General features: G+C 43.0%; 1 protein-coding gene across 1 annotated transcript; it reads left to right on the top strand.

Annotated features, from left to right (window-relative positions):
* Positions 1 to 1,715: 1,715 nt before the first annotated feature.
* Positions 1,716 to 25,602, top strand: RHOA (ras homolog family member A). The gene is made up of 5 exons (XM_054387512.1): positions 1,716 to 1,774; positions 19,140 to 19,297; positions 20,010 to 20,130; positions 23,222 to 23,352; positions 24,332 to 25,602. Exons 2-5 carry the CDS (start codon positions 19,142 to 19,144, stop codon positions 24,503 to 24,505), a joined length of 582 nt encoding a protein of 193 aa, XP_054243487.1. The 5' UTR covers positions 1,716 to 1,774; positions 19,140 to 19,141; the 3' UTR covers positions 24,506 to 25,602.
* The last annotated feature ends 292 nt before the right edge of the window (positions 25,603 to 25,894 follow it).

The raw sequence follows: 25,894 nt of genomic DNA, 5'->3' as shown, positions 1-25,894 counted from the left end.
ATCAAATGACCTCCATGCCTTGGGCATGGAGAAACTGCTCTAAGAAAAGGTGCACATACTGCGGTCAAAACAAAGGTGTTTTGCAAAGGCCAAACTTCCCAAAGTACCATGAAAAAAGTAGTAGGCCACAAGGACCTCTATCAGTAAGAATTAAAAGATTACAGAAAGAACCTATGACCTAAGAATAATTGATTTGTGGTTGAAGCCACACCAACCTGGTGTCCAAACCATGCAAGCAATTTGACTACTGACTTCAGACAAAGGAACTTGTGTCTCAAGGTTCCTAAAATGTTGGAGGTGAGAATGCACCCATCATCCCACAAGATGATGGGCCTCACAACTATGCCATGCTGCTGACAATCCATCAAAAATGAGTACACAGCTGTATGAAATAAAACTATCACTTTGCATCAAATATTTGCTTTAAAAAACAGCCTCTTTGAATTGCTTCACAGAGAAAGCCAGTCCCAGAGCCATGCTTACTGAGAGGGGTTAAACATCTCCTTTCTCTACTGACACCAGAAAGAAGTACATAAAAGGTCAGCCTACAGTTAGCTGGCAATGTAATTGCTGCCCAAAGAGGAAACAGGAATGGGAAGAAGCACCTACTAACAGGATCACACACCAGGATTGGCATAACAATCACTTTCCTTTAGGGGAACCTGGATGAAGTCAGCTGTCACCAAATGCCTGGTAAAGGCTGCTCTGGCTGTTGCACAAGGGAACATTTAAGTACATGCAGAGGTTGACTGTCACCAACTTCCTCCCTACACACGGATTACCGTTTCAGCAAAGTGATGCCTGAATGCCCCCAAAGCTGGCTCCACCTGTTGAAACTTTTCAGGTGAGCAAGGCAGGAAACAAGACGACAGGTGAAGCAGTACCTTTCCTCCAGGACACAAAGGAGGCACTGCATCGACCACGGGGCCTCTGGAGACAGAAGTGGTGGGTAATCCTTGCCACTAGATAAACCAGATATGCTCAGATCTTGGCAGGGAGTCGTGACAGAGAGCCAGGACTATGCTGCCAGCTCCTCGGCTTCCTCCACCTCCAACAGCTCAGTTTTTGGTAACAGCAGAGCTTATCCGCTCAACTAGAAAAACCACGGAACATTCCCCTAGCCCAAACAGGCTCGTCTAAAGAGCCAACCGGCAAACGAGGTGCCCTGACAGAAAAATCGCCCCATGCTAGCTACCTTCCCCCTGGCCTAGTGAGACGCGAGTGCACTGGGGCGGTCTGGGAAAACTTCTTCAGCAGCGAGGCTTCCAACACCGCGGCTCTCCCACAGGGCAGACACCACTCAGGCCGAAGCAAGCTCCGCAGCTCGCCCAGCTCCACGCCAAGCAAGAAAAACACGCACGTCCCCTCCTCCCCCCCCAATCCTCTGTCAGAGAGGGAAGGCCTCGGAGCCTGCTACGCGACCGCGACAGACTCCACTAGGCGCCAGGACACGACTCTATCCGCACTACGCAAGCGCAACAACACATCCCGCGCGGCGTAAATAGCACTCGGGCTTTTATAGCGCCCCTTCCCGGCAGGCCCCGCGCTTGGCCGCGCCGATTGGCTGTAGGGCGGGCGGGGGCGCGCGCGGGTGCGCGATCAGGAGGCGGGCGGGGCCGGTCCGGGCGGGGCCGGGCTGAGGGAGCGCAGCGCCGCGTCGCGCCGGGCCGGTGAGCGCGCACGCCCCCGCCCCGCCCGTTTCCGTTCGCCGCTGCTCGAGCTTGGGCCTGTGGAGCAGGAAGCGGCGGGAGCGAGACCCCAGCGCAGGCCGCAGGTACCTGGAGGGGGCTCTCCGCCACTCGGGGAGCGGGAAGGGGCGGCTCTCTGGCTTTCTCCTGCCTTCGCGGCGCTGCGGTCGCCGCCGGGTGGGGCCCGCCTGCCCCCGCTGGGAGCCCGCGCCGCGGCCTGCGGGCGGGGGCGGGCGGGCCCGGTTGAGCCTTTCACCGACGCGACCGGGCGTCATCGTGCGCACAAAAGAGAACGGCGTGTACAGCAGCCCGGTCTTCACCCCGCTAAGAGAGACCCCAAGTTTCCGGGGCCGGTAACGGGGCCTTTTCCGGGCGACGGGCGGGCTGGGGCGCGGCCCCGGGGACTACCCTACTGAAGCTGCCCACGCCTCGCCCGGTCCTCGGCGCCTGGGCCGCCGCGGGGACTTTACTCCCGCCAGCCTAGCCGGAGGTGGCGTATCCCCCCTTCCCCGCCGCTTTCATCCTCCGTGGGGTGTGACACGAGTGGGCACCCGGCGGTGGGGGGTGACCCGGCTGAGTGGCAGCTTGTTGTGGTGACGTCACCCGGGTGCGCGGGAGGCGCCGCCACGCCGGAGCGCGGGGTCGGGCCGCGGGGGTGAGCCGGGGCCGCGGGCCGGGTCTCGGGGCCCAGCCGCACCCGCACGCGTGGGCCGCCCATGAGCCCCTCGTCGGGGTGTCCCTCTGTTGCGCGGGGCTCGGCTGGGCGTTAGTGCCTGCGGAATGTCGCCCGGATTCTGTGGGGGCTCCCACTTGTAGCGACGGGAGAATCCAGCTCTCAGGGGGCAGCCGCGAACTTGTAGTGCTGTCTCTTGGCCTCAGCAAGCCGGTGTGGCCTCAGCAGGCCGCGGGCACGCGGACCCGGGAGTAGTGAAGAGCTCGGCTTTGGGTAAAACCAACTTTTAGCGCCATCGGCTTCGTGTGGCCCAGCAGCCACTGGCACTACAAATCACCTGGCTTAGAGTTAAGTGCTGCCTAAACCTTCTTGACTAGGAAACATCTTCCTTCGTGGGTGAAAAGAGCCTTGAGACTGTTCTGATTGTGTGTTTGGGGCCTAAAAAAACCCCAAAAAGTTACTGTAGAGGTTTGTAGGCTTTAAGTTAGTACAGAGGCTTAGGACAAAATATTGTCTCCAGTCAAATGATGCTTTAACTACTCTGATATCCCTTTAAGTCTGTCTCTGTGAGGTGCCTGGAGGTAGGGTTTGTTTGTTTTTAGTTGCTGCCTCATATCCAGCTTTTGTTTCTCTCCCAGTACAGTTCACCTGTTTGTGGCAGGGAACCTTTTGTGAGCAGCGGTTCCTACCCACCCTTTCTTGTATGTAAGGCAGATTGGGAGAAAACTAAATCTAAAGGCATACCCAGGGAATGTTAGGTGTGTTGGTGCTTGTCTCCCCATCCTCTGGAGCTTAGACTAGGTGACAGCTCTACTGTCTCTGTGGTTTTAAAACAGTTCACTTCTTCTAACAGCAAACTTGATAACTCTCTATTTATCTTGGGAATCTCAAAAACTGGGTTTACTTGTTCTAAATGTTTGTGACTCAAAGTGTTAGATTCTCCAATGGCCTTATTTGCAGTTTTTTTTCAGTTGGGAAGTCTAAATCTCTGCCCCTTGAAAAAGATTATTTGTGAAAATATTTATGTTGAAGGCTCTTCTAATGCATCTGTTGTGCCCTCCTCCTGCCCTGCTGTAGTTTTACCCAGATCTCCAGCCACACAGCACTGAGATTTCTTTTCAAATATGCGGGCTAATTCTGGCTTTGATTTGGACCAAGGTTGCATGTTTAAAAAAAGAAAAATTGCTATTAGCCTTATTTCACTTTAATTAGTTCACTGGAATGCTTAACAGCATATTCAGTGCAAATGCCTGACATAAATTAATTTTAATGGGTGATTTGTATCATGTAACATGAGAATATATGGGACTTTTTAAAATAACTTCTCAGGACATAAATACACCTTTGCACAAGGGGCAAAAGAAACTCAGTCACAGAGCTCAGCTGAGCAGCTCTTGTGTTATCCCTCTTAGTTCAACAAACTCACACTCTGGCTTGGTGCCATAGGAACTGAGCGCCAGAGGCGAGGCGTTCTCTGAGCCAGGAATTGACAGTAAAAACATCCTAAATGATCTTAACTGCCACCAGGATGTAAGACTAGCGATGGCTCTTCAGATAAGCAAATTCCAAATAAAAACAACTTAATAGTTTGGAGGAGCTTGGAAATACCATCATCTTTCCATGTTTTTTTTTTTTTTTATGGCAGCTCTTGGTTTTCCTACTTTTTGGCCTTCATCTTTTTCTTTCAACCTATTAACATTGCCCCAGATCCTGCTGGCTGCTCTTTACACTGTCTCTGTTGTCCACTCCACTCCAGAAATTTCTGACCTTGACTGCTATCTTCTCATTCAATCTCTTTGTTATGTTTTATTAGATTCTTTCCAAGTCTCCACTCAGACACTATTTTTTACCTTTTATACTAAACTCTTCATCAGCTTGTGTTATTCCATGTACGTTATAAACTGTCGCACGCTGCTCTGTTGTCTTCAAATGCAGTTTAACTAATGTGGAGGAAAAGTTGAATCAGTGTGTTTGAGGAAGTTGGCCCTTTGATAAAGGCTAGCCAGTGTGCCCTTTAAATTGTAAATTGATCTGAGTCTGTCCTAGTAAACAAGTAATCATACTCCACAACGCAGAAGACTGCTGTGCAAAATAAATGCACCAGATGACAGCTTACCTTCATTCACAGGGATACAGCTGTGTAAACGTATGATGGAAATCCTCTGTTCCTTGTCTGTTGGTGTGGCTGTTCTCCTGCAGCACTGGACACTGTATAAGTAGCTAGGTAGCTAAGTAGAAAGAGGAAGTTGCTTATTACTTTGGAGATCATCTCCAATCCAAGCACAAATGTCCCAAAAGACTGTCTCTAGTACACTTGTTAAGTTATCATTGCTTTAAGCCATTTTACACTGTTGTTGTGTGTCCTGGTGTCTTCTGGCCTTGATGTGATCTCTGTTTTCACCTCATTCTGAGCTGTGAATAAAAGCTACCAAAAGCATAATTGGAGTTGGTAGGGCAACTCTGACCTGTCCATACTCTATTCTGTCCTTTTCCTATCACCATGAGAGGCATTTGAAGCAGTAAAAAACCTAAGATACCCGTAACCACCTTTTAATTATTTATTATCCACTGTTGGATGCTAACAGCCGGTCCTTCCTAAGTGAATCATCTAATTAAACAAATCAGAATGAGGTTTGCTATCTTTCTCTGACCAGCCTTTGTGACCAGGGTCCCTAGTAAAAGGAACAGATGGAGAGCCACTAATATACCAAATAAAATTGGGCACTACACCCACAAGGAATTTGAGGTCTTTCTTTTCTCAAGCTCTGACATTTGTGGGGGTTTTGTTAGCTTTTCTTTTATTGTTGATTTAATCAGAAACAGGGCTGAGTTCAATCACTGCACAGTTAATCAGCTGAGCTTTGCGACAGTGAGTAGTTCTGTCTCACCTGACTGTGTACTGCCATTGAACTGTCACATTCTGAGGTGACTGCTAGTGTGAATGTGTACAAAGTGATTCCTCATCATCTTCACAGTTTTAAGGAAGGTTTTCTATGTGTGTGTCGGTGTTTTGGATGAACTAGCAGCTCCCCAAGTACCACTTATCTTTGTTTGCATTCTTCAGTAACATTTCATTTTTCTTCTATTTTACACCTGGAAGCTCTTTGTTCTTCACCATCTATCTGCCATGTTGAAGTTGTGTTTGATGAGAAGGTCATCTTACAGGAGGATCTTGATTCAGTATTAACAAAGTGAATTGGTTCCTTTTTTTGAACCACAGTCCAAAAGCTGTTTGAAAAGGCTGGGTTCCATGCAAACCACAGCAGAACGAGGCTTCTGCTTTAGAAATTGAAAATATTGTTGGGAAGATTTTAAATTATACTGTGGAATGTTGACAGATGAGAATGAGTGTGCAGTCTGGGATAAAGAAAGTATTAGAAATAAAAATACAGCCTTCAGAAAGTTCAAGTCATGATGTCAACCAGAAACGTAAATACAAAAGAGAACTCTGGAAAGTCAAATGAAAAGTTTTAGGTTCCACCAGAAAGTCTGTAAGCAACATCATGCTAATAGCAAAAAAAAAAAAAAAAAATTCCGAGTACATCGGAAGCAAGAAAGGTACTGAAGATCCAACAGATGATGATGAAGTGAAAGAAATATTTGATGATGAAGCTGTGAGTAGAAAGTTAGATGACTTATGTGCATTCCTGTTTACTGTGGAGGAGTCCAAAGAGGTTCCTGTGCCAGAGATTCTCTTTATGGGGAACAGGGCTCATTGGAAGATCTGTCTCTACTTGAAGTGTCAGCAAATAAGTTTTTAGAGAAAAGTGATAAATATAGTTACAGAATGCCAGGACCAGATGGTGCTTGCCCAAGGGTTCCAAAGGAAACTCAGGCCTGAAATGACTGAATTATTAATTATGCTATGTAACTTCTCAATACCTTGAAGCCAGAGAAACAGAAGATGGCTTACATGGTAGCAGTTCTTAAAGACAGTTCAGCAGGGTATCACAGAGTTCAATGCTTTTGAAAAAAAAATATTAACAATAAGTAGATGGACTAATAACTAACATTGGGGAGAAAGTCAGTGTAGCTTTTTAAGTGTCTCGACAAGCATAGAGAAGGGAAGTTTGGGACAAGAGAAGAATAAAGATCTGTGTTACACCTGTATTCTTCAGCATATCCATGAATGATCTAGAGATAAAGGTGGTGAGTAGTAAGACAAGACAAGAGCTGACCATGAAGAATTGCAGCTTATCCTGACACTGCATTGCAGGCATTAAAATGTCGGATGAAATTTGTTCCAGATAAATATAGAGTTGGGGGAAAACTGACTTTGTTGCTGCAGTGATGGTGTGAAAGTTCATTATTGCCACTTAGGAGGAAGATCTTGTTGTAATGATGTGAAAATGTGAGTTTAATATTCAGCAATGATTATATGAGAATGTGTGAGGGTCTTTGGAGAGAGGAATGAAGAAAACAGGGTTGCATCATCGATTTTAGTTACTAGCACACCGATTACTGTGGGTTTGTGCAAAGGAAGATGGCAGTTCAACTAGACAATCAAAGAGGCTGGAAAGAATGATCAGGGATAAGGAATGAATTCCATGCAAGGGGTGCTTAAAAAGATTTGAACCCTTCAGCCTGGCAAAGACATGACTGAGCACAATCTGGCCTAGACCAGAACCGATGGTGCTACTTCTGCAGTCTGCACAGAGTCTGCAGAATGCAGCACCACAGAGTGCTTTGAGTGACAGGGATTTTCAGGGCTTCAGAATCAAACATTGACATTGCAGAGGGAAATGCTATTGAATGAGCTGTTGAGCACAAAGATTTAGGGGAAAAAAAAAAAGAATACTCCCAAGCTGGAAACTGAGAAAATATACTTGCAGAGGTATCAAGGTGTTTGCTCCCCCTTTTACTGAGTCATCTGAGATACCTGCATGTGTCAGGCAGGGTGTTGGACTTGGGTAGGTGTTTGATATGAAACAGGGCAGTCTTGTGGTGTTGGGAGGAACACAGGTGAGAGTATCAACTCTGGGTACAGGAAGATGGTTGCGTGGAGGAGTTAGTGTTTGTTTCTCTTGTCTATATGTGCTTCTGTTGCCAGCTGTGGGGCAATAGTGGGTGCCCCAGGACAGAGCCATCTCACCCAAGCAGCACATGTCTTCCTCAGCATGTGGGTACCCCACATCCCGTTTGCCATTCTGGAGCTGTCTAGGAAGAGAGGACACCCTGAACATAACTGGCACAAATGGAAGGCATTTTGCAGCTTGCACACGAGTGGAAATCCACAGATCTACTATAATTAGCTCAATATTAAGCCTTAATCTCATTTTGTGCGAAGTAATCTTGGGACTTGGTATTGCATAAGAGAAGTGCTCTTGTAAGTCATCGTTCTTAAAGATAACAAAGATCTAGTCAGTAGGGGCAAAGTAGCAAGAATGTTAAGTGAGGGTGGAAGGACAGCAATGTCAGCCACAGATTCTGAGGACAAAAACGCTGCTTTTCTGCCTGCATAGTCCCAGCTTTGCCTTCAGCCTTGGAGAGACACTTGTCATGCTAAAGTAACGCAGGAGAGAAATGCTGGAATTCATATTCTTCCCTGGGTTCTGAAATGGTGTTAATTTACTAATTATGTGAAAATATGGAGGTGAACAGCATAGGGATGAGTTTTGCAGATAGTTGAGTAAAAAAACCCAACCCAACTTGCAGTAGACCAGGAGGACCTTGCTAAGGTTGTTTGCAAAACAGGATGCCTGGTGACAATGTTAAGACAGGGTTTTGCTTGCATATATTGCTGGCTCAGTTTCTAGCAATTTTGGCTTAAACAAACTTAAAATAGATGTTTCAGAAACCTCATTTTGTGATATTTTTCCCCAATCAAGTGTTGAAAGCAAATTAAATAACCTCACTTAGAAAGGAAATGAAGGCATCTGTTTTGTTTGCACTTAAAACAATGCAAGAAAGCCCTAGAAATGGAATAGGAGAAAAGAAGAAACTGAAAGTAGAAAATGCAACACAAATTCAGATAATGAAAAGCAACTGGAAAAAAAGGGAGCTCGAAGAGAAAAATGACTAAGAAATTATGGATCTAAAGGGTTGAACTGTGATAGCAACAGCAAAGTTTTGCCATGTGACCTGCTAGGAGGCCTGCCTGCCTTTGCTTGGAACCTGGCTCATCCTATATGCCCTTGTCCTTGTTTTAAAGTGTGAATGCTCAGACTCCAGCTTTTCCAAGCACTGCTTAGGATCTTAGCAAAGTGTCTGTAGTTGTTTTCTTCCTTGGTTACATCTCTCCCAGCCTGTCCTTTTCCCAGTTGTTCATATGGATGCTGTTCTGTAGTTTAATCACCTATGTCGTCCTGCTCTGAGTCATTTCTCATTCCTTTACAGCATTTCGACTGCAATCAAAAGTTGCAGGTGTGCTTGTGGATCAGCTTAGTGATTTCTTTGTTCAATTTTTCCCTAGGTCTTAATCATTTTTTTTTAATACTTTTTTCTTAGCTCCTCAGAATGTTGAGCTTCTATTTTAAAGGGATTAACTATATAATCCAAAAATACCTCCGTTAGTAGCAGCGATCAGGTCCCTGTCTGTCATTTCTGAAAGGATGCTAAATCTGATTTTTACCCATTTATTATTTCCCATTTATCTATTTCAAGTTGTATTGCCTAGGCAGAGAGTCTGTTAAGGTTCTGAAATCTGTAATGGTAAGACCTTGCCTTTATTACCTGAACATCATGGCATCATCAGTAAATTTTGTTGCATTGCTATTTGTCCTTGCCTTTTCAGGTCATTTAGGACTGTTGAGCTGCTTGCGTTCCACTGGTGGTCCTCTGTGACAGCTGAGCATTTGTTTTCTGTCTGGTTTTCTATCTTTCAATAGTTATTTATCCATACACAGGGAGCTCCCCTATAATCAGGTAGTTTGCTTACCTCTAAATAAATTTTTAAAAGGTCAAATGGTGTTGCATGCCTTATCAGGCCAGGCAGACACCTGTTTTGAGATTTAACTCAGCTCTGAAGATCTCTGGCCTGAGAATTTAGGAGGTTTATGTAATTTTTTTATTCCTCAGAAAGCTCTTTACATACTGCAGCAGTTGAAGGAATTTGAAAGAATGCTAATATGCAGTAATAATAAAAAGAAGCAGGACAACCTTAATGATTATAATCCCATCAGACTAAGACATCAATCCCAGGTGCAATAATGGAATAAGTAACAAAGCATTCAGGAAAGAATTAAGGCAATGTCACTCAACCTGGGCTGGGGGAAATAGAAACAATTAGTGTTAATTGTTTCAGTTTGGTTCTTAAGTACAGGTGTTCATCTTGGCCCTCGCTTAGCACTTGACAGTAATTGCACATCATTTTCAGTAAGAAGCTAAGCTAGGCCAGTACAAAATCAATACAGTTCATATTAAATTTAGTAGAAAGAGGACATCTTTAAAAGGCAGGTGGAGAGTCAAGTGAATCTGCATCTAGTGAGAACATGGAGTTAGCTCTTGGGCTGTATTTCTTATCAGTCACCTGGCAGAAACAAAATGCTAGTGTGAAGAAATTTGCAGACGCCAAATAAAGGAGGAAGTGACAAATAAAACTTCACTGATAATGCAGAAAATATAACTAAGTGCTGGAGCAAAATGCATGGTAGAGATTCTTTGCTACTGCCCATTTTTAAAGTCAAGCTATTCTGCACCTGAGTTAATGCAGAGAGTGAAAAGTGTGCTCAGCATAACCAAGCTGTAGCTTGTTTGCACTTGAAATGCAGTTCGGGGTGTGGTTCTCTGATAGGGCATGAGTGGGTATAACAGCACACCCTTATCAAAACAGGGGTGTCTCTCAGGGCTCTGGCTTCTGGGGCTTGTGTTGCAGCATCCCTAGTGCCTTGACTGAGGGACGGTTTGGGATGGGAAGGTACACGGTACTATGCTGCTGGGCTTCCAAGGCTCCTCCTGGCTGAAGGACTACACAGTGACAACTCTACCACTTAATTACTCCTTATGCTGATAGCAGCCAGCTGATAGATCATCCAATTGCTACTGTCAAGGGTGTAAAGGTATTAAAAAAAAAAATCCCCCACCAAGCCCATGCTTCAGACTGGGAGCTCTATTATGCGAGCAGCAGAAAGAGGATGAGTGAGGTAAATTGTTCACCCTCTTTCCATTTTGGAGTTCAGAGGCAGTAAAAGAAACTAATAGGGATAATTTTGAATTTGAAGGAAGTGGCTTTACACACAATATGTAATTAAGCTGTGAGAACTCCCTCCAACAGAATGTTGTGAGTTCTGGAAGTTTACATGGGTTCAAAGGGAGTCCAGACAAGCTCATGGAAGAAAAATCTGTTCGAGGTTACCAAATTCATGGGAACCACATCTGACCCAAGAAGAGACAGGAGAGCATGTCAGGGGAAGCATCTCATTCCTTTTTCCTCTTCTGTAGGAATGCAGTCTTAAGGTTATCCTGAATGGCAGGTGCTGAGTGGAGAGACCTAAGTCCAAAGCCAATTTATATATGTGTAGATTTGTAGTAACGGATGGTCTGTGCGTCTTGAGATGTAGGAAGTGTAAGTTTAGCTGCAGGGACAGTTTGGCTCCTTGGTCAGTGTCCATGCTGGAGCTGCTTGTGGGGTACAATGCTGGGTGTAGAGGGTTACACAGGTCATGGCTTAGGTGTTTTAACAAAAGGCAGTTTGTATTTTTCTGGGAATGTTTGGTTGTGCTGAGGCATTGTCCTGTAAAGCACAGGTGGGTGGGCTCTACAGGGAAGGAGACTGAAGCAAAAAGTTTTGCTCTTTCCTGTGGTGGTGAGAGAACAAGAACATATATCAGAATCCAAAGCAGTTTTCTTCTCTGATTGTTCAGATGAACTGTATGTTGTCATACAGAATTAATCCTGAAGAGGAAAGCAAGAGCAAAGGGTGTAATTTGATAGGATGAATCCAGCTTTGAGACTTCACATGATATCTTAGATTAGACATAACTGTGTCCGCATGACACGCAACACAGATCTCCTACTGGCTGCCAATTTAGGTTTCCTCAAGAACTTTGAATGTGATATCTCCTGCTTCCTTGCAGCTGCTGTAGAGGTAGTATAAACAACATGTTGTGCTTAATTGAAATGCATTGTGTGCCCATGCCCATTAAACACCAATTTTGTGCTTTTGGATAACTCTTAATGACTGTAAAAACTCATCAGTCATTAAGGGTTCGCTAGGGCTGGCACTGAACCAACGTTATTAAGACCTAATGCAGTTAAGCTGACCCTGCTCCCCGTTCTGGTGATGTGGTACAGAGAGGCTTGAGCCGGTTATTTGTGGAGTTAGCTGAGACCTGGTGAGGTTTGTTAGCTGGGATGCTAACACAGCTATCCTTCTTCCAATTTAAAGCTTGCTCTGGAAACGCACAGCTATGTTTGCAAAGCACTTTTCCCAAACTAGTAAAACTTGCCAGACTTGAGCATGGTTAACACAGCCTGAGTAAATTGCTAACAGAAAACTGAATGCTCTTCTTGCCCTGTCTGAGGACCTTTCTGAAGAAACTGTGTCCGGTATATTAATCCTGATGGATTCTATGCTGACCTTCTGGGTCAGTTTTTCAGTTGTACTTCAGTCGTATAATAGAACACTTGCATTTCTCTCTTTGGTACGTTTAATGTGCAGTGTCGGTAGCTTGCCCTATGCTTTGCCAGGCCTGAGACTCTTCTCAAATGTTAAATTTCATGTGTAACCCTCCAGAAAAACCCGAGCAGATATCTTTTTCCTTACCAACTGCTTCCACATAGTGCCATAGTTGGAAACAGGTCTGTTTTGCAGTACTGCCAAACTGCTTTATATGCTGGATGCTGTAAGGAGTATAAATACAGTTGTTTCCCAAAGGCCTTGTTAGCAGTGCTGTAAATAATGTGGCTTATCAGTTTACGAGGGCAAATGTCCACACGCAGATTTGCACAGAATTAAGTAAATTTTGTCTAGCTTTACTTTCAGTGCAGCTGTACTGATGAGTTCTGTTCTAGATGTCCACAATCAAAACATGGTCACTTGCTGCATCTTTTGGTGTATGTAGTTCTTCCAGGATTTTAAGTTGTTCTGCTTCCTGAAGCAGAAGCATGGGTTGTATCTGACTCCATTATGTGATTGAATCACCTTTTTATTTTTTTACATTTTTTCCTAACTCTACTGCAGTACAAAGGTTCTTTGCTATCCACTTTGCAACTTCTGTAACAGGGGAATTTGGGTCACAGTTTCCTTCACAGCTATTGCTGTTTAAGAGCATGGCCATCCTGTATGTGCTATGTGGGGAAAAAATAGCGTAACACACGTAGGCTTGTGTGTGCTGAAAGGAGGTGATGTAAGGTAGCATGAATATAATTTCAACAGCGGACTGCAGTGCTTCTGACATTTGTTCATGCATACATTCATTAATGAAAAATGTAGTGGATTAAAAATACAAAATGTGCAGTTGCTGACATTTTCCATTGGGACTTCAACAGTGGGGAAGGTTGAGACATTTACCTCCTGTTGGCAGTTAAACAACTGCAAAATATGGGAATCATAGATTCTGCTCCAGAGGAGGGCAGACTTCAGTGGTTACATCTTCCCGCTATCCTTTTCCTGGCCCCATTCTCTGCTTCTAGTCTTTGGACCATTTTGCCCAGCCAAATGCTCTGTGTTCCACCTTCGTTTCTTCACTGTCTGTCTACAGTTGCTCAAAAAGCATCCTACTTGCTTTTGAGCTGATCTGCTTTCTGCTCCAAGCTAGTTTGGTAGTTCTCGGTCCTGAGGCCAGACCTTCCTAAACTAGAAGAAGACCTAAGCTAGAAGAAAACCATGGGAAATGCCTGCTCATTCATGTCCTTGTCATCACTGGTGTCTTTGGGGAAAATCATTACTACTTCCACTTCAGCTTGAATAAAAGTCAGGACATTGCAAGAGTAAAATCAGGTCCTTGGGCAGAGGCAGTTCTTCCCTGTGGTAGGTAGAGGGCAGGGCTTGACTAGTCAGGGTAGGGGGATGCTTGAGTAGCATTTTATCTTCTGATGCCTTGTTCCTCCTGCTGGCCCAGGACAGAGCTGACTGAATTAAGGGGCAAATGAAGCAAGTGAGAAGAGTGCCAGGTTATAATTCACTCAATAGCAAACTGGTTTAAGTGCTGAGTATGGAGCAATGGGTGGGAAAGCAGTCTCCACAAGATTTCAAAACCTTTGCTTTCCAGCATTTTGGTTTTAAGAAATTAAGCAAGATTAGGTGGAGAGAACTTAAAGGATGTTTCCCTCTCAGCATCAGCAACAACATTAATGGTCCTGCTAAACTGCTGCTGAGTTCTCTTGCTATCATATGCAGAAATCCAGATCTTTTTTGACAAACTGCTTTATGCAGGGGATCTGCCCATATGGTGTAGCAGGCAGTATAAATTGGTGGTAGTTGATGGGGAATTGAAATTAAATCTACTCAGGATTTCTCCAGGATGAGATCCAGACCGAGACAGGCAAACTTGGTGGGTTTGTTACCAGCTTCTCCAACTTCAGAATGTCATAGCATGTCCACACTCCTCCCTCCTGCTGTGTGGCCTTGGGTTTTGCGGGAGAAGAGGCACTGAAGATGTTATTCCTTGGAAAAATAAGTAGCATGTTGAAGAGAAGAGACAAATTCCATTCCAGTAAACAATAATACATTGAAGGGGAGTACATTTAAAACGTGGGAAAAATATTTTCCCCACTTCTCATTCTTCCAGAGTATTTGCTAGATTCTCTTAATAATCAGGGCCTTATACTGCCTGAGTCTTGGAGCGTCACTGCACTTAGAAATAGCAGCCCCATGTAACAAGGATATTAGTGTGGCAACTCTCAGCAAACAGGAGCTCCTTGTGTTGTAACCTCCTGTGATGTTAGTGGGATTGAGTAAATGATGTCTAAAGCTCTTGTAATACCTGTAAAAGGCACTGGCCTAGGCTGAGGAAATGTCATAATTGAATCTCTTCAGATGAGTCACTTGAGTCATGTTGTGAGAGTTTCCACTTTGAATCTAGCAGCCTAGCTGGTTTTAAGAATCCTATAAATGCAAAGGTGGGAGGAGTGGTTCATTTAAGAGTAGGAAAAATTGCAGATCTGTCATCGTGCTGCAGAAGACAGCACAGATTCCCATAGAAGATGACTGCAGCCATTCTGCCACACTGACTGGTATAGAATATTTCTTGCTCAATGTTCCATGTGCATTGTCACTGATGCTGTTCCAGCAGCTTTCTAGATTTATTGGTCTCTCCCTGCTCAATGCATTGTGTAAAAGGATGAATGTGTAGCACTCGTGTTCAGCTGATGTGCGGTAGAAGTAGCTTCAATTTGATCTATTTGTAATACACTCTTAGGTAGTTCATATAGATTTTTCTTTTTTTTCAACCTCTAAATGTAGACACATTCACTGGCGACAGGCTGCACTGCAGCAAATACTAACTTGCATGTCAGTGATATACATCTTCTGTGAAACTTTTTAGGCTAGCAAAGTGCTTTTTGATTCTCATGTACTGCTGGTCCAAAGTTGATGTATTTCCGGGCTTCAGAATACTTGATTAAGAAAACCAGAGCATGTCAAAATGCAGCAAAAAGACCTGACTGCTGTGGTTGCTGTTGATGTCCTTGTGATGTGCATCACAAAGATGCAGCTCCATTCTAAGCAAATGATTTTTTTTTTAATTTAATGTACTGTGGAGATGTTGCTTTTCTGAGTATTTGCCAGACCTGACAATCCATTGCAGCTACTGACTGGATAGGCATGTAGTCATTTTATCTAAAATGAATTAGCTAGAAGATGCTCTGAATTAGGAAATTATTATTGTAACTATGCTAATACATGGATTATGGGATGCTGGTGCTGTTGCCAGATATCTGCTAACATTTCAAGACCAAATATGGGGGGTTGGGATACTGTGGCACCACTAGAACAATTTCCATGTGTGGAGGCCTTCAGTGATATGGACAAGATGCATCTGTCATGAGAAGAAAACTGCGTGCAGGCCCAACAGCAGTGTTTCTTCCTTAACATCCACAGGTGGAACAGAAATGAAGGGTATTGTTCTGGCAGCAAGTAAAGGTTCAGCCTCACCAGGAGAGAAGAAACTTCAAGACTATAAAGCTGTAAAGTTTGTAACCACTGATGTCAGGAAGAAACAAGCAGTTGTGATGTTTGGTGACTACCTTCCAAGGCAGATAGAGGGGTTTATCCAGAGACCTCCTGAGGCATCTATGTCTACCCAGCATTTATAATCTAAACTGTTTCTGAACATTTATTGAGGTCCATAAACAAATTAGCCTCGGCCTGTGCTGCATGCCTAGGGAGATGCTTGAGGTAAGCAAATCAGAAGGGCTTTAGAGGCAAGTGAAAGCTTCAGGCATTTATGTGGTGATCTTTGCATCCTGAAGTGAATTTTATGCAACATGTTTGTTCCAAGGACATTAGACAGAAGGAATTCTTCTATGATAATGCTCTAGAAGATGAAACTGAACTAAGAAAGATTAAAGTGTCACAGCTCACAAAGAAAAATAAGGTAGTGGAGGATTTTTGCAAGCATTCAGCAGGGGCCCCCAGAAGTTGGTGATGAGGAAATTTTAATTACATAGATATTCAGTGTGCTAAACAGAAGGGACTGTTCAGCAAGTCTGAGGTGTTTTGTTGACCATCCTGCACATGAAAGATGGTGTGCAGGGGAGAGTCTCTTGAGGTGGAACTTAAGCAGTTGGAAGGAAGTGGTTGAGCATATGCTGCTGATGAAGGGTACCTTTATTGACAGAGTGGTCTTCCATTTTGAGTACAAACAATGTCTATTGACAGAGTGGTCTTCCATTTTGAGTACAAACAATGTCAACAGATTTCAGGAAAGATTCAGGCAGGGAAAGTTTTGTGATAAGCTTTTCTCACGAAAAAAAGTAGGTAAAATAAAGCTCTTGAAATAATGTTTTCTATATAAATAATATTTTCAAGCTGTTTGTTGGTTTGTTTGGTTTTTTTTTTAAATTTTAGGGAAGGTTAATAGAAAGCACTACATAAATCACAAATTTTGTAGTGGGTGTTTTGTTATTTTTTTACAGAATTGCATGGGTTTTTTTAGACTTTAGGCATAAGTATGTAGAAAGCCAAAGCATACAATGAGATTCAGCTGGCAAGGAACATCAGAAAAAAAAATCTTGAGTGACAGAAGTATTTAGAGGAAGAGTTGATCTGATAATCCACAGAAAAAGACCATTATCCATAGGTGATGCTGAAAAGGTCACCTCCCCTAGGTGCTATTGCAGGTAACACAAGTGATCAAGGGCCAGAGCTCCTGCCACTAGAACAGGAGGGAGGACGCTGTGGAAGGACAGGTTATCCCATTTCGTCATCCACCTACTTTGTCTTCAGTGTGGTTTCATCAGTGACCTAGATAATTATCTGGGCATCATCATTAGTAAACTTGCATCTGAGAAAGACAATTAGTAAGCTGGAGAGGGAGAGAAACAGAAACTGAAGGTAGAGGAAAACATAGAGGAAAGATAAATAAAAGTATGACAATAGATTATTCAGCTGTGTGAACAGAAAGCAACTTACTAAGTAGCAGTCCTAACAAAAAAAGATCTGGGAGTTTTCCTGAATTAAAAGCTGAACGCATCAACAGTGTTGTCTTCCTGAGGGAAAAAAGAAATGACATCATACACTTCTAATATAACTGCTTAAGCAGCAGTATATGCTGGAAGATCAATACAATAATCCTGCAGCTCTCGTTAATGTTAGTAAAGCCCTAGGTGAAATAATGAATTCAGCTTTTGGAGTCCATGCCTTGATGAGTTTGTGCCAACTGGACTGTGCCCAGAAGGGAGCAACAGGAATGTCTAGGAAATATGATTTAGAGCCAAAGCTTGAATGAGCTGGAGTTGTTTTGCCTGAAGAGAAGACTAAATGAAGGCATGTATTCTCAACTGCACTAGAGAAAGGGAATCATCTGTTCTTGTATGCCCATGACAAATAGGATAAACAGTATTGGGCTTACATTACATCAAAGAAGGTTGAAGATACACATTGGGGGAAGTTTTCTCAGTAAATATTGTGGAACACAGGGGCAGGCAGCTTCAGAGGTTTTGTAGGACACAGCCTTACAGTTTTGAAGGGCAGATTAGACAAAGCTGACATTAGAACTTGGAAGTTGTTGATCTTGACTCGGTACAGGGGACAGATTTCCAGTTCTGTAAAAATCAAGTATTACTATTGCTAGAAAGTATTCAAAACCATCTAAAACCACTGAAAGCAAACCTTTTTAAAGCTTGGATCATTTTAAACCTTCCACAAATGTAAAAATAACCCCAAATCCCTAAGGTAAATAACTTGAATATGGGTACGTATATATATATTCACAAGATGAAAGAAGCTCATTTTAGATTTGGATTACTTGAGCAGCTGTGTCTGACTAAGCCATGTTCTACAGGTCCTTGAGTCCTTGCTGCTTCATGGGCTGATATAGTCTTTTCCTGTTTGTACCTGGAGCAGAAGTACAGAGTCTCTGTAATATCCACTGCTTCTTCACCAACTAATAGTACTAAAGGTTGATTTTGGATGGTTAGTTTTACCTTTATATTCATAAGGCAAGAGAAGAAATTGAAAAAAAAGCCCACATTTTTCATATGTCCTTTAATTCTCTGGTCTGCTTCTTCAAGCCCTTCTCCCCTAGCAGTCCTAGTCATCCTAGTAGAGCTTTGTACTGGGACTGTCATGGCAAATGTTAACTCATAAGGGTGCTCCCTCTGGTATTTTGGTCATGCAGTGGTAGGTATTATAGTGGCATTGCTGCTTGCTCCATTTCCAGGAAGTTTCATGAGATGACTAAGCAGCTTTCCCTGGAGTGTCTTTATGTTATGGAGAAGAAAGCAGTCATGCAGGTGTCCTCATTCCAGTTCCTTGTAGCCAGGTCACTCCCTTAAATCTCTGGCTTACTCCTTCCATGGTCACAAATGATTGCCTAGGGAAAAGACAGCAGGCACAAAAGTATTCACTCAGCCTCAGAGTACTTCTATGGTGGAGGTTTTCTAACGCTGATGTGATTTCTGCCTTCTTTAACTCACATGAGGCTTCTGCCCTGTATTTGCCTTTCAGGCTTTTATACTACCTTTTCGAAGCTCAAGTTGCCTGTAAACAAGACATGGATTTCTATGGTCCCAGGCCAAATCAATACATTGAACAGCAGTGATCCATGTAGAGCACCACAGTGGTGTCACCCTCTGTGTCCGCACTTTACTTAATGTAAGCTGATACCAGGCTATACTAACTTGGCAACAGCAATGTCCAGAGAAAGCAGATTAAGGAGTCCTTCTAAAATCCTTTGCAGTGTGGTGGTTGTAATTTGAGGAACGGGCTGGTTACTGTGAGATCCTTCTGTTGGTGCTCTGACATGGCAGCAGATGCTCCTCAATCCAGCTGACTAGCACTTCATAGTTAAAAACAGAGTGTGACAAGAAAATGTTACTGCTCTTGAACTGAAGCTACCTTGAAGATGGTGCTCTTAGTGCTGCTTGTTCACTTGCTATCTCTGGATGTTTCTGTCTCAACCTGTAGAACAGATCGAGAAACGCTAAATGCTAACCTCCTTTCTTGTGTTTTTTCACCCAGCAGTTGACGAGTGTCTTGACAAGCACTGGGGAATGTTTTTCTCAGAAGGACAGGAATTTGAATTTGTGTGATTCCAAATACCTGTCTGTATCTCTAATGGACATGTAGACCCAATTTGAAAGTTCTTATTAATTGAAAACTTAGTGGTTGTTAATTATTATCACCTCAGTTAAAAGCTGTGGCAGAAGAATTAATAAGCCATTGTTTTGTTTTTCAGCTATGGCAGCCATTCGAAAAAAGCTGGTTATAGTGGGTGATGGTGCCTGTGGGAAGACCTGTCTGCTGATTGTATTTAGCAAAGACCAGTTCCCTGAAGTGTATGTTCCCACAGTCTTTGAAAATTATGTAGCAGATATTGAAGTGGATGGAAAGCAGGTATGTGTAAGCTTCTGAAACAGCCAAAGTCAGCTTGCCTTTATTCATAGCAGCACGGAGATCTCTGCACTCTTTAGTAAGTGGTTAGTGCACATGCTTGCCGCTTATGTTGTAAATATATTTATAAATATCAAGCATGTCCCTGTGGAAAAAATGCTGGCCTTGGTAGCATGGACCTGCTCATGTCCAGTGTTTTTTTAGCAACCTATTCCCAACTTTATACTAGTTGAGATTCTAAAAAAACATATAGTTATTCCAAGTAGAATGTTGCAGTAGGTGGGAGGGGCTGGAGCACTTCAAAGATATGCCTATGTGCCAAGGACACAGGGCAATTAGCCTTTGGAAATGTGTAGTGGAGTCCCTGTTTCGATAGGGACCTGGTATTGTGATAAACAAAGACTAGTTCCTGAAGAACCTTTTCTTCGTATCCACTTCTGGCAGTATACAGGATCCTCGCCAGAAGAGATGACTAACGGGCTTCAAAAGGGGTTTGATCTTTGTAGTGTACATCAGCATCAGTCAGAGATTCCCAGCCCTTTGGAGCAAATTATTTTTGATTTTTCTGTCTTGTTTTTCTCCTGATACGTCTTACCACTGGTCATGGATATAAACCAGTGTCTTCCTTTGAGTGGTATTGACTGGAATATTTAGTCCACTTCTGAATCAAAACTTCCTTGGTGATCTGGTTAACTGCCTTATCTTTTTTCTGCAGGTGGAGTTGGCTTTGTGGGATACAGCAGGACAAGAAGACTATGATCGACTTAGACCGCTTTCTTATCCAGATACTGATGTTATACTTATGTGTTTTTCAATTGATAGTCCTGATAGTTTAGGTAAGTAGATCAGTAACTGATTCAGAACCCCTTCTCTGTGTCACTGCACTCCCCTTGGAAGTTCTGCTGTAAAATATGTTTTCATGTGCTGCAGTGATGGCAAACATTCCTCTTTTCTCAGTTCATACTGGTTTGCATGTCTAGTTTTCAGACATTAAGATCTTAAAGGAACCTGTATTCTTCAACCACACCGAGGGGCATTTTGAAAGCTACAGCAGCAGGCTGTGTTTACCCAGGATTCTGCTGCATAATTCAAGCAACACTTGGTAGGGAAGCAGCTCCCTGGCCTAGATAAGCACCCCCAGTCCAGCAACGTTGTCTGTTGGGCCAGGGCAGCATACTGTGTGCTTTTTCGTAGGGAGCTGCTGCCTTGGTGCCCCCAAGCAGGCAGGAAGGCTGTGGCTGAGATTTCATGTGTCCAGCAGCCCTGTGAGTGCATGGTGTCCAATGGGTGGCTTGGCCCAACAAAAGCTGAATTTTTTTTCTTCTTTTTCTCTTTTGAAAATGTTACGTTATGCATTCAAGACCATACTACATCCAAGAAAACAGAGAACTTCCTTCTCTGTAAATGAAAAATATATCTTTGTGGTTTTATCCCTTCTACTGCCCCCACCTCTTCCTTTTATTCAGGAGAGATCAGCTTGAAACCCTCTGAGTTATTAATCCCAAATAGCCTGAGGTTTTTTGCTGTCTGCTTGGTGGGTGAAAAACATGAGCTAGAATTATGCTTGAGGGGGGTTGTACTGAAAGGGGGAGTGGCTCTCTCACTGGTGGAAACAGTCAAAAGCTGGAGACTTGTAGTCTGCTTTCTAGTGATTGACATCTTGCTTGTGATGCAGAAAAGAGTTGCTTGATTTATCATTTCTGAGCTCCAAAAACATACATTTCAAAAATTTGTGTATTGGGCATATCTTCTGTGTGGAGTCCAAGACTGAAAACTTCTGATTGATTTATAAATCTGATGCATAGATGTTGATGTATTTGATCTTACAAAGAGATTTTTGATGAGGGTAAGGAGCAGGAGATAGGGATGCTCTTAATTCTAAGAGTCAGTGTCCCTGCAACTTTTCTTTCTGTTTCTTTAAAATTATAATGACTGCACCCAGTGTAGTCTCCTAAACAAATACATCATGGTAGCACTTTCTTAACCAAGTGAAACTCTGTAAAAGTTCCCCTCTGATCATCGTTGCTGGGATTTGTTCACTAGTGTGTGAATGCAGGTATTGTTAAGGTAGGTTTCTAGGCACATCAATTCTGAGTTGTGTGTGTGTAAGACCAGCTGTACTCTGACAAGAGCTTCTTGTACAGTGACTGACTGGTACTTGTTTATAACTGGTCAAAGTTATGTCCATGCATTGGGCAGCTCCTAGCCAGGAAATGTGAGAGGCTGCTTTGCTTTTGCTATTAATGACAGATGTCAAATTGTTTTAACTGTAAATGGGATACCAGTTCACTCTTAAATTCTTTAAACCACTGAATCCTTTGGAGTTTTCTACTGCCAGGGTGATCACAATCACTGCAAGCTCTCCTTAGGCTTTACTACTACACTTCTCATCTATCATACTGGTGAACCCTGCCTCCCAGAGTTGAACTTAGGAAGAAACAAGAGTGAGACAAAAAGAATCCAGGAAGCACAGAAATACAGTTAATAGAAGGATTACTCCTGAATGCAGGTACTACAGTGGCTGAAAAACACCATCCCTACCACAGTTCACAGAAGGTTTGAGTAAATTCCTTCAGATGTTACAGCAGCATTACAGTCTGGCTGGGATAACATTTGGTATTTGCTCAGTCTCTTCTCACCTTGCCTCTGAAGGGTAGCAGCTGTTGAATGGGCAATTGGATATGAAAGTGTCTTTTTAGAAAAATCAGTGCCATATTGAGATCAGGGAAATCCTGATCTCTTTCTTCATCCCTTCCACCTGATCCTGCATTTAGAGACATCTTTCGCAGTTCTCGTCTCTCTGCAAAATCATTTGAGGTTTAGTGGCAGCAGTGTGGTGGTCATGCCTGGTGTGGCTGTTAACAGCTATGCTGGGCTCATTCTACTGCACAGGCTACTCCCTGGGCAGCTGGAGAGCTGATTAACTGACCACACTGGAAACAAGATGGGTTACTGAGCCCTGGAGGCAGGGAGAGAGGGGTTTAGTTAAGTCAAGTCTGATCTTGGCTATTTCTTCCTTCCTGCTCACCAGTCTCAGGGCTTTTGTGTTCCTCAGAGCAGTGCAGCAAGCAGGGAATTGCCAGGCAGCTTTTCAGGTGTGCATTTTCTAGAGGCCTGCACCCCCTGAGTGCTCCAGGTGCAGCTGCAGAATTGCTGTTTTGGCTGTGGTTCAGAAACTGGTTTCAAAATACTTGTCTAAGTTGTTCTTTCAAGCAAGAAAACAATACCATAATAGTGAATGTCTGTTCAAAAACTGAATGGAATTTCATTAAGATAAAAAGGCGTTTTGTAGCCTGCAGGTACATCCAGGTGAATCTCAGATGTCTGAGAGTTTCTGAAATCAAAGCCAAGTGTTTTGGGCTGCTCCTGCTCAACACTTCTACTATATAGCATTTATCAAGGTATTACTTTTAAAAGCTTCAGTTTGCAGATCCATTTTTTTAAAAAGTCGGGAAGGGAAGTTGTGTTGGGAGAAAAAGTGTCTTGTATGAAAGTGCAAATTCATTTGCTGCAGATAGGGAGAAATGGCAAATCTGGGAGTGACTTCCACAAAGTCTTTGTTTCTGTCCCTCTAACTAGTGTATACAACATTTCTGCTTAATTTAATGGGAGAGTTGAGAGTGGTTGTTTGATGTTGCTTTTTATAAGGAAAAAATGATGTAAATACTTGCTTCAGAATTGTGCCCATCTTTAGCTTCTGGAGATAAATAAAGTGTTTCTCTTGAAAATACTCCATGACAACTCTGTTTTGGAATTCTGCATGCTGTTCTTTGGAGTACTTTATGCTAACCCTTGTCAAGTGGCTACTGAAAGATGTAGAGAAGCCAACAGTTTAGGTGCCCTTCATCCTTAAAATTCTCATAGACAGGTTTGTCTTCCTTGGTGATACCATTTTAGTACAGTCATACTTCTATTTATGTTTTCCAGAAAACATCCCAGAGAAGTGGACCCCAGAGGTGAAGCATTTCTGCCCCAACGTGCCTATCATCTTGGTAGGAAACAAGAAGGACCTGAGGAATGACGAGCACACAAGACGAGAGCTGGCCAAAATGAAGCAGGCAGGTTCTTTTTCTGGTGGTCTTATGAGAAATGAAGAAAGTCTGTAGTGATTCTACCAGAGCATTAAATGGGCATCCATGGCTTGCTGCCAGCTTCCTATGGGCTGCATAATGAGCACTTACCCTTGACAGAAAGCAGAAAGTACATATTACCTTTAATTGAATGTTTCTTGTTTCACATTTGGAGATTTCTCTGTTAGAAAAAGGCATTCTTAACAGTGAAAATGGCTGTATTGAGTTAGCAGCAATCAACTGCTCTGCCTGATGGAGACTCTGAGGTAGAAGATAGAAAGGAATTAACTAGAGAAGACACATTAAGTGCATGCTCTCTCAAGCTGTGCTTTATGTTGTGCGTTCAGGGTGTGAAACAGTTTTATTGGTCGATGGTTTGAGGTGATGAGCACAAATGCTGTAGCTCATTCCTGAGCCTATCGCTAGGTTTCATTTTCAGATTGAGTCTGAAATCCCCCCAGCTCCAGATAGTCTGCTCTGTCCTAGACTTTGTGCTTCTGTTGCATAACATTTGGGTTTATACAAAGACCAAGGGAGGGAAATAATTACTCTGGGGATTTATTCATAGACTTCTGTTACAATTGTGGCAAAAAGTCACAAAAATGTTTACTCAGAAATAAGCAATAAGCTCAAGTTTCAAAGGGTCTTACAGCCTTCAAGTTCAGAGGTGTTAGAAAACTGATTGTGTCCTCAAGCAGTGGCACAGTGTGCAAGCATACCCCTGTCTGTAATCCCAGCTGAGCTGCATGCTGCATCCTAAGAAAATAAGCAAATTTTATTTTAAATCTACGTTTTATCATTTAAAGAATCACCCTCAATGGAGCAATTAATTATTAACTAACCAATGAATTATGTGCACTTAATCCAGAAATTCCTTTGCCTTTGGGAAGCTGGGTGGGAGAGGGAAGACTGGTGTGCGCCGGTGTGGCTTTGGGTCGTTCTCACTTGTTGGCCTTTGCCATTACAGGAGCCTGTCAAACCCGAAGAAGGAAGAGATATGGCAAACCGCATTGGTGCTTTTGGGTACATGGAGTGTTCGGCAAAGACCAAAGACGGTGTGAGGGAGGTTTTTGAAATGGCCACTAGAGCTGCTTTGCAAGCCCGGCGTGGCAAGAAAAAGTCCGGGTGCCTTCTCTTATAAAATGTGGCCAGAGGAAGATGGCCAAAGCAGCACCCTGCACTTGAGTAATTTTGAAGTGCTGTTTATTAATCTTAGTGTATGATTACTGGCCTTTTTCATTATCTATAATTTACTTAAGAGATTTAAAAATCGAGTCATCTTGCTACCAGTATTTAGAAGCCAACCATGATTTTTATAACAATCTGCATCAAATTCATCTGTGCACCCAAGGTTAACCTCAACATTCCTCTAACAAACCTTTTCTGCACTCACAGGATATGCCAGGCGCTAATTGAAGACAATTCTCTATCTTCTTTCTTCTCTCTAGAAAGAGAAAAAGCTGTCAACAGAGGATTGGTCTGTAACTACTTTATAACTAACGTCCTATTCTAATTGAGTACAACAGTTACATGGCTGTATGTGGAATCGAGTGTAGCTTCAGTGCTATCACATTTAGGAAGATCTGATTTTCATGGCTCAGTGGTGTAAAACATTAGTTTGAAAATGTGATCACTCTGAAATGACCAAGTCCCATTCAGCTAAGGAAAAGTGAGGGTTCTGTGGTTTCATGTTAGTTACCTTTTAGTTACTGTGTAATTAGTGCCAGTTTAAATGTATGTTACCAAAAATAAATCTATTTACCCCAGCTTAGATGTAGTATTTTTTGTATAATTGGATTTCCTAATACTGTTACTTGTAACCTCTGCGTTAAGGTGTTCTGGGTTTTTTAAGAAACTGTATTTGAAAATAAAGTCCGATGGAAAGCAGCTGATCCTCTTCCCCTGTTCATTTGTAAGAGTCTGACCCATTTGAATGATTTGAGTGGTCTGCACACCCAGGAGGAGTTTTTTCCATGACGTGCCGTAGGGATGAGAAAAGACAGCCTGCTCACACTCAAAGCTTCTGAACTGTTCAGTTGCCTTAAGTTCATTGCTGGACCCAGTTTCAAAACTTAAAAGAAAAAAAAGAAAAAAAAAAGAAACTTTTTGTGTAAGTTTGGTTACCATGTAGTGATCAGACTCCTAACCTGTGAACTTCTTGCTGTTCTGCAGCCAACTAAACTCTTTCTGTATTTTCATTTTTCCAACAACTAATAGAATAAAGGCAGTTTTCTAAGCTCCCTGTATCCTGGTGTCTGTATTCCTCACTCTGCGTTTTGGCCCAGCATCTGACAGCCTCAATCAGAAATATTTTGATACAGCTGTGATAAGACTCACTGAGCATCTGCAAGTGCTTTAATACTTATTTTTGTTTACCAGCAAGTGGTACCCATCCACTGCTTGCAGCAATTTCCGAATGCTGCAGCAGAACAGAGGTGGAATCCTTCACCCTGCCTGGTTCCTCTGGTGAGCAGCAAGACTTCTGAGGAGCTTCTTTTGGTACTTGAACCAGATGAGAGTGTATCTGCTC

Source organism: Indicator indicator, chromosome 15 (genome assembly GCF_027791375.1).
Source record: "Indicator indicator isolate 239-I01 chromosome 15, UM_Iind_1.1, whole genome shotgun sequence".
NCBI classification, from domain to species: domain Eukaryota; kingdom Metazoa; phylum Chordata; class Aves; order Piciformes; family Indicatoridae; genus Indicator; species Indicator indicator.
This window is presented reverse-complemented; position numbering and strand designations above follow the sequence as displayed.

What these genes read in the sequence shown, in the direction of transcription:
- RHOA (XM_054387512.1), top strand. Translation starts at nt 19,142, where the DNA reads ATGGCAGCCATTCGAAAAAAGCTGGTTATAGTGGGTGATGGTGCCTGT. An exon ending in TTGAAGTGGATGGAAAGCAG is followed by an intron (nt 19,298 to 20,009) that starts GTATGTGTAAGC and finishes TTTTTTCTGCAG; the next exon opens with GTGGAGTTGGCTTTGTGGGA. An exon ending in TGATAGTCCTGATAGTTTAG is followed by an intron (nt 20,131 to 23,221) that starts GTAAGTAGATCA and finishes TATGTTTTCCAG; the next exon opens with AAAACATCCCAGAGAAGTGG.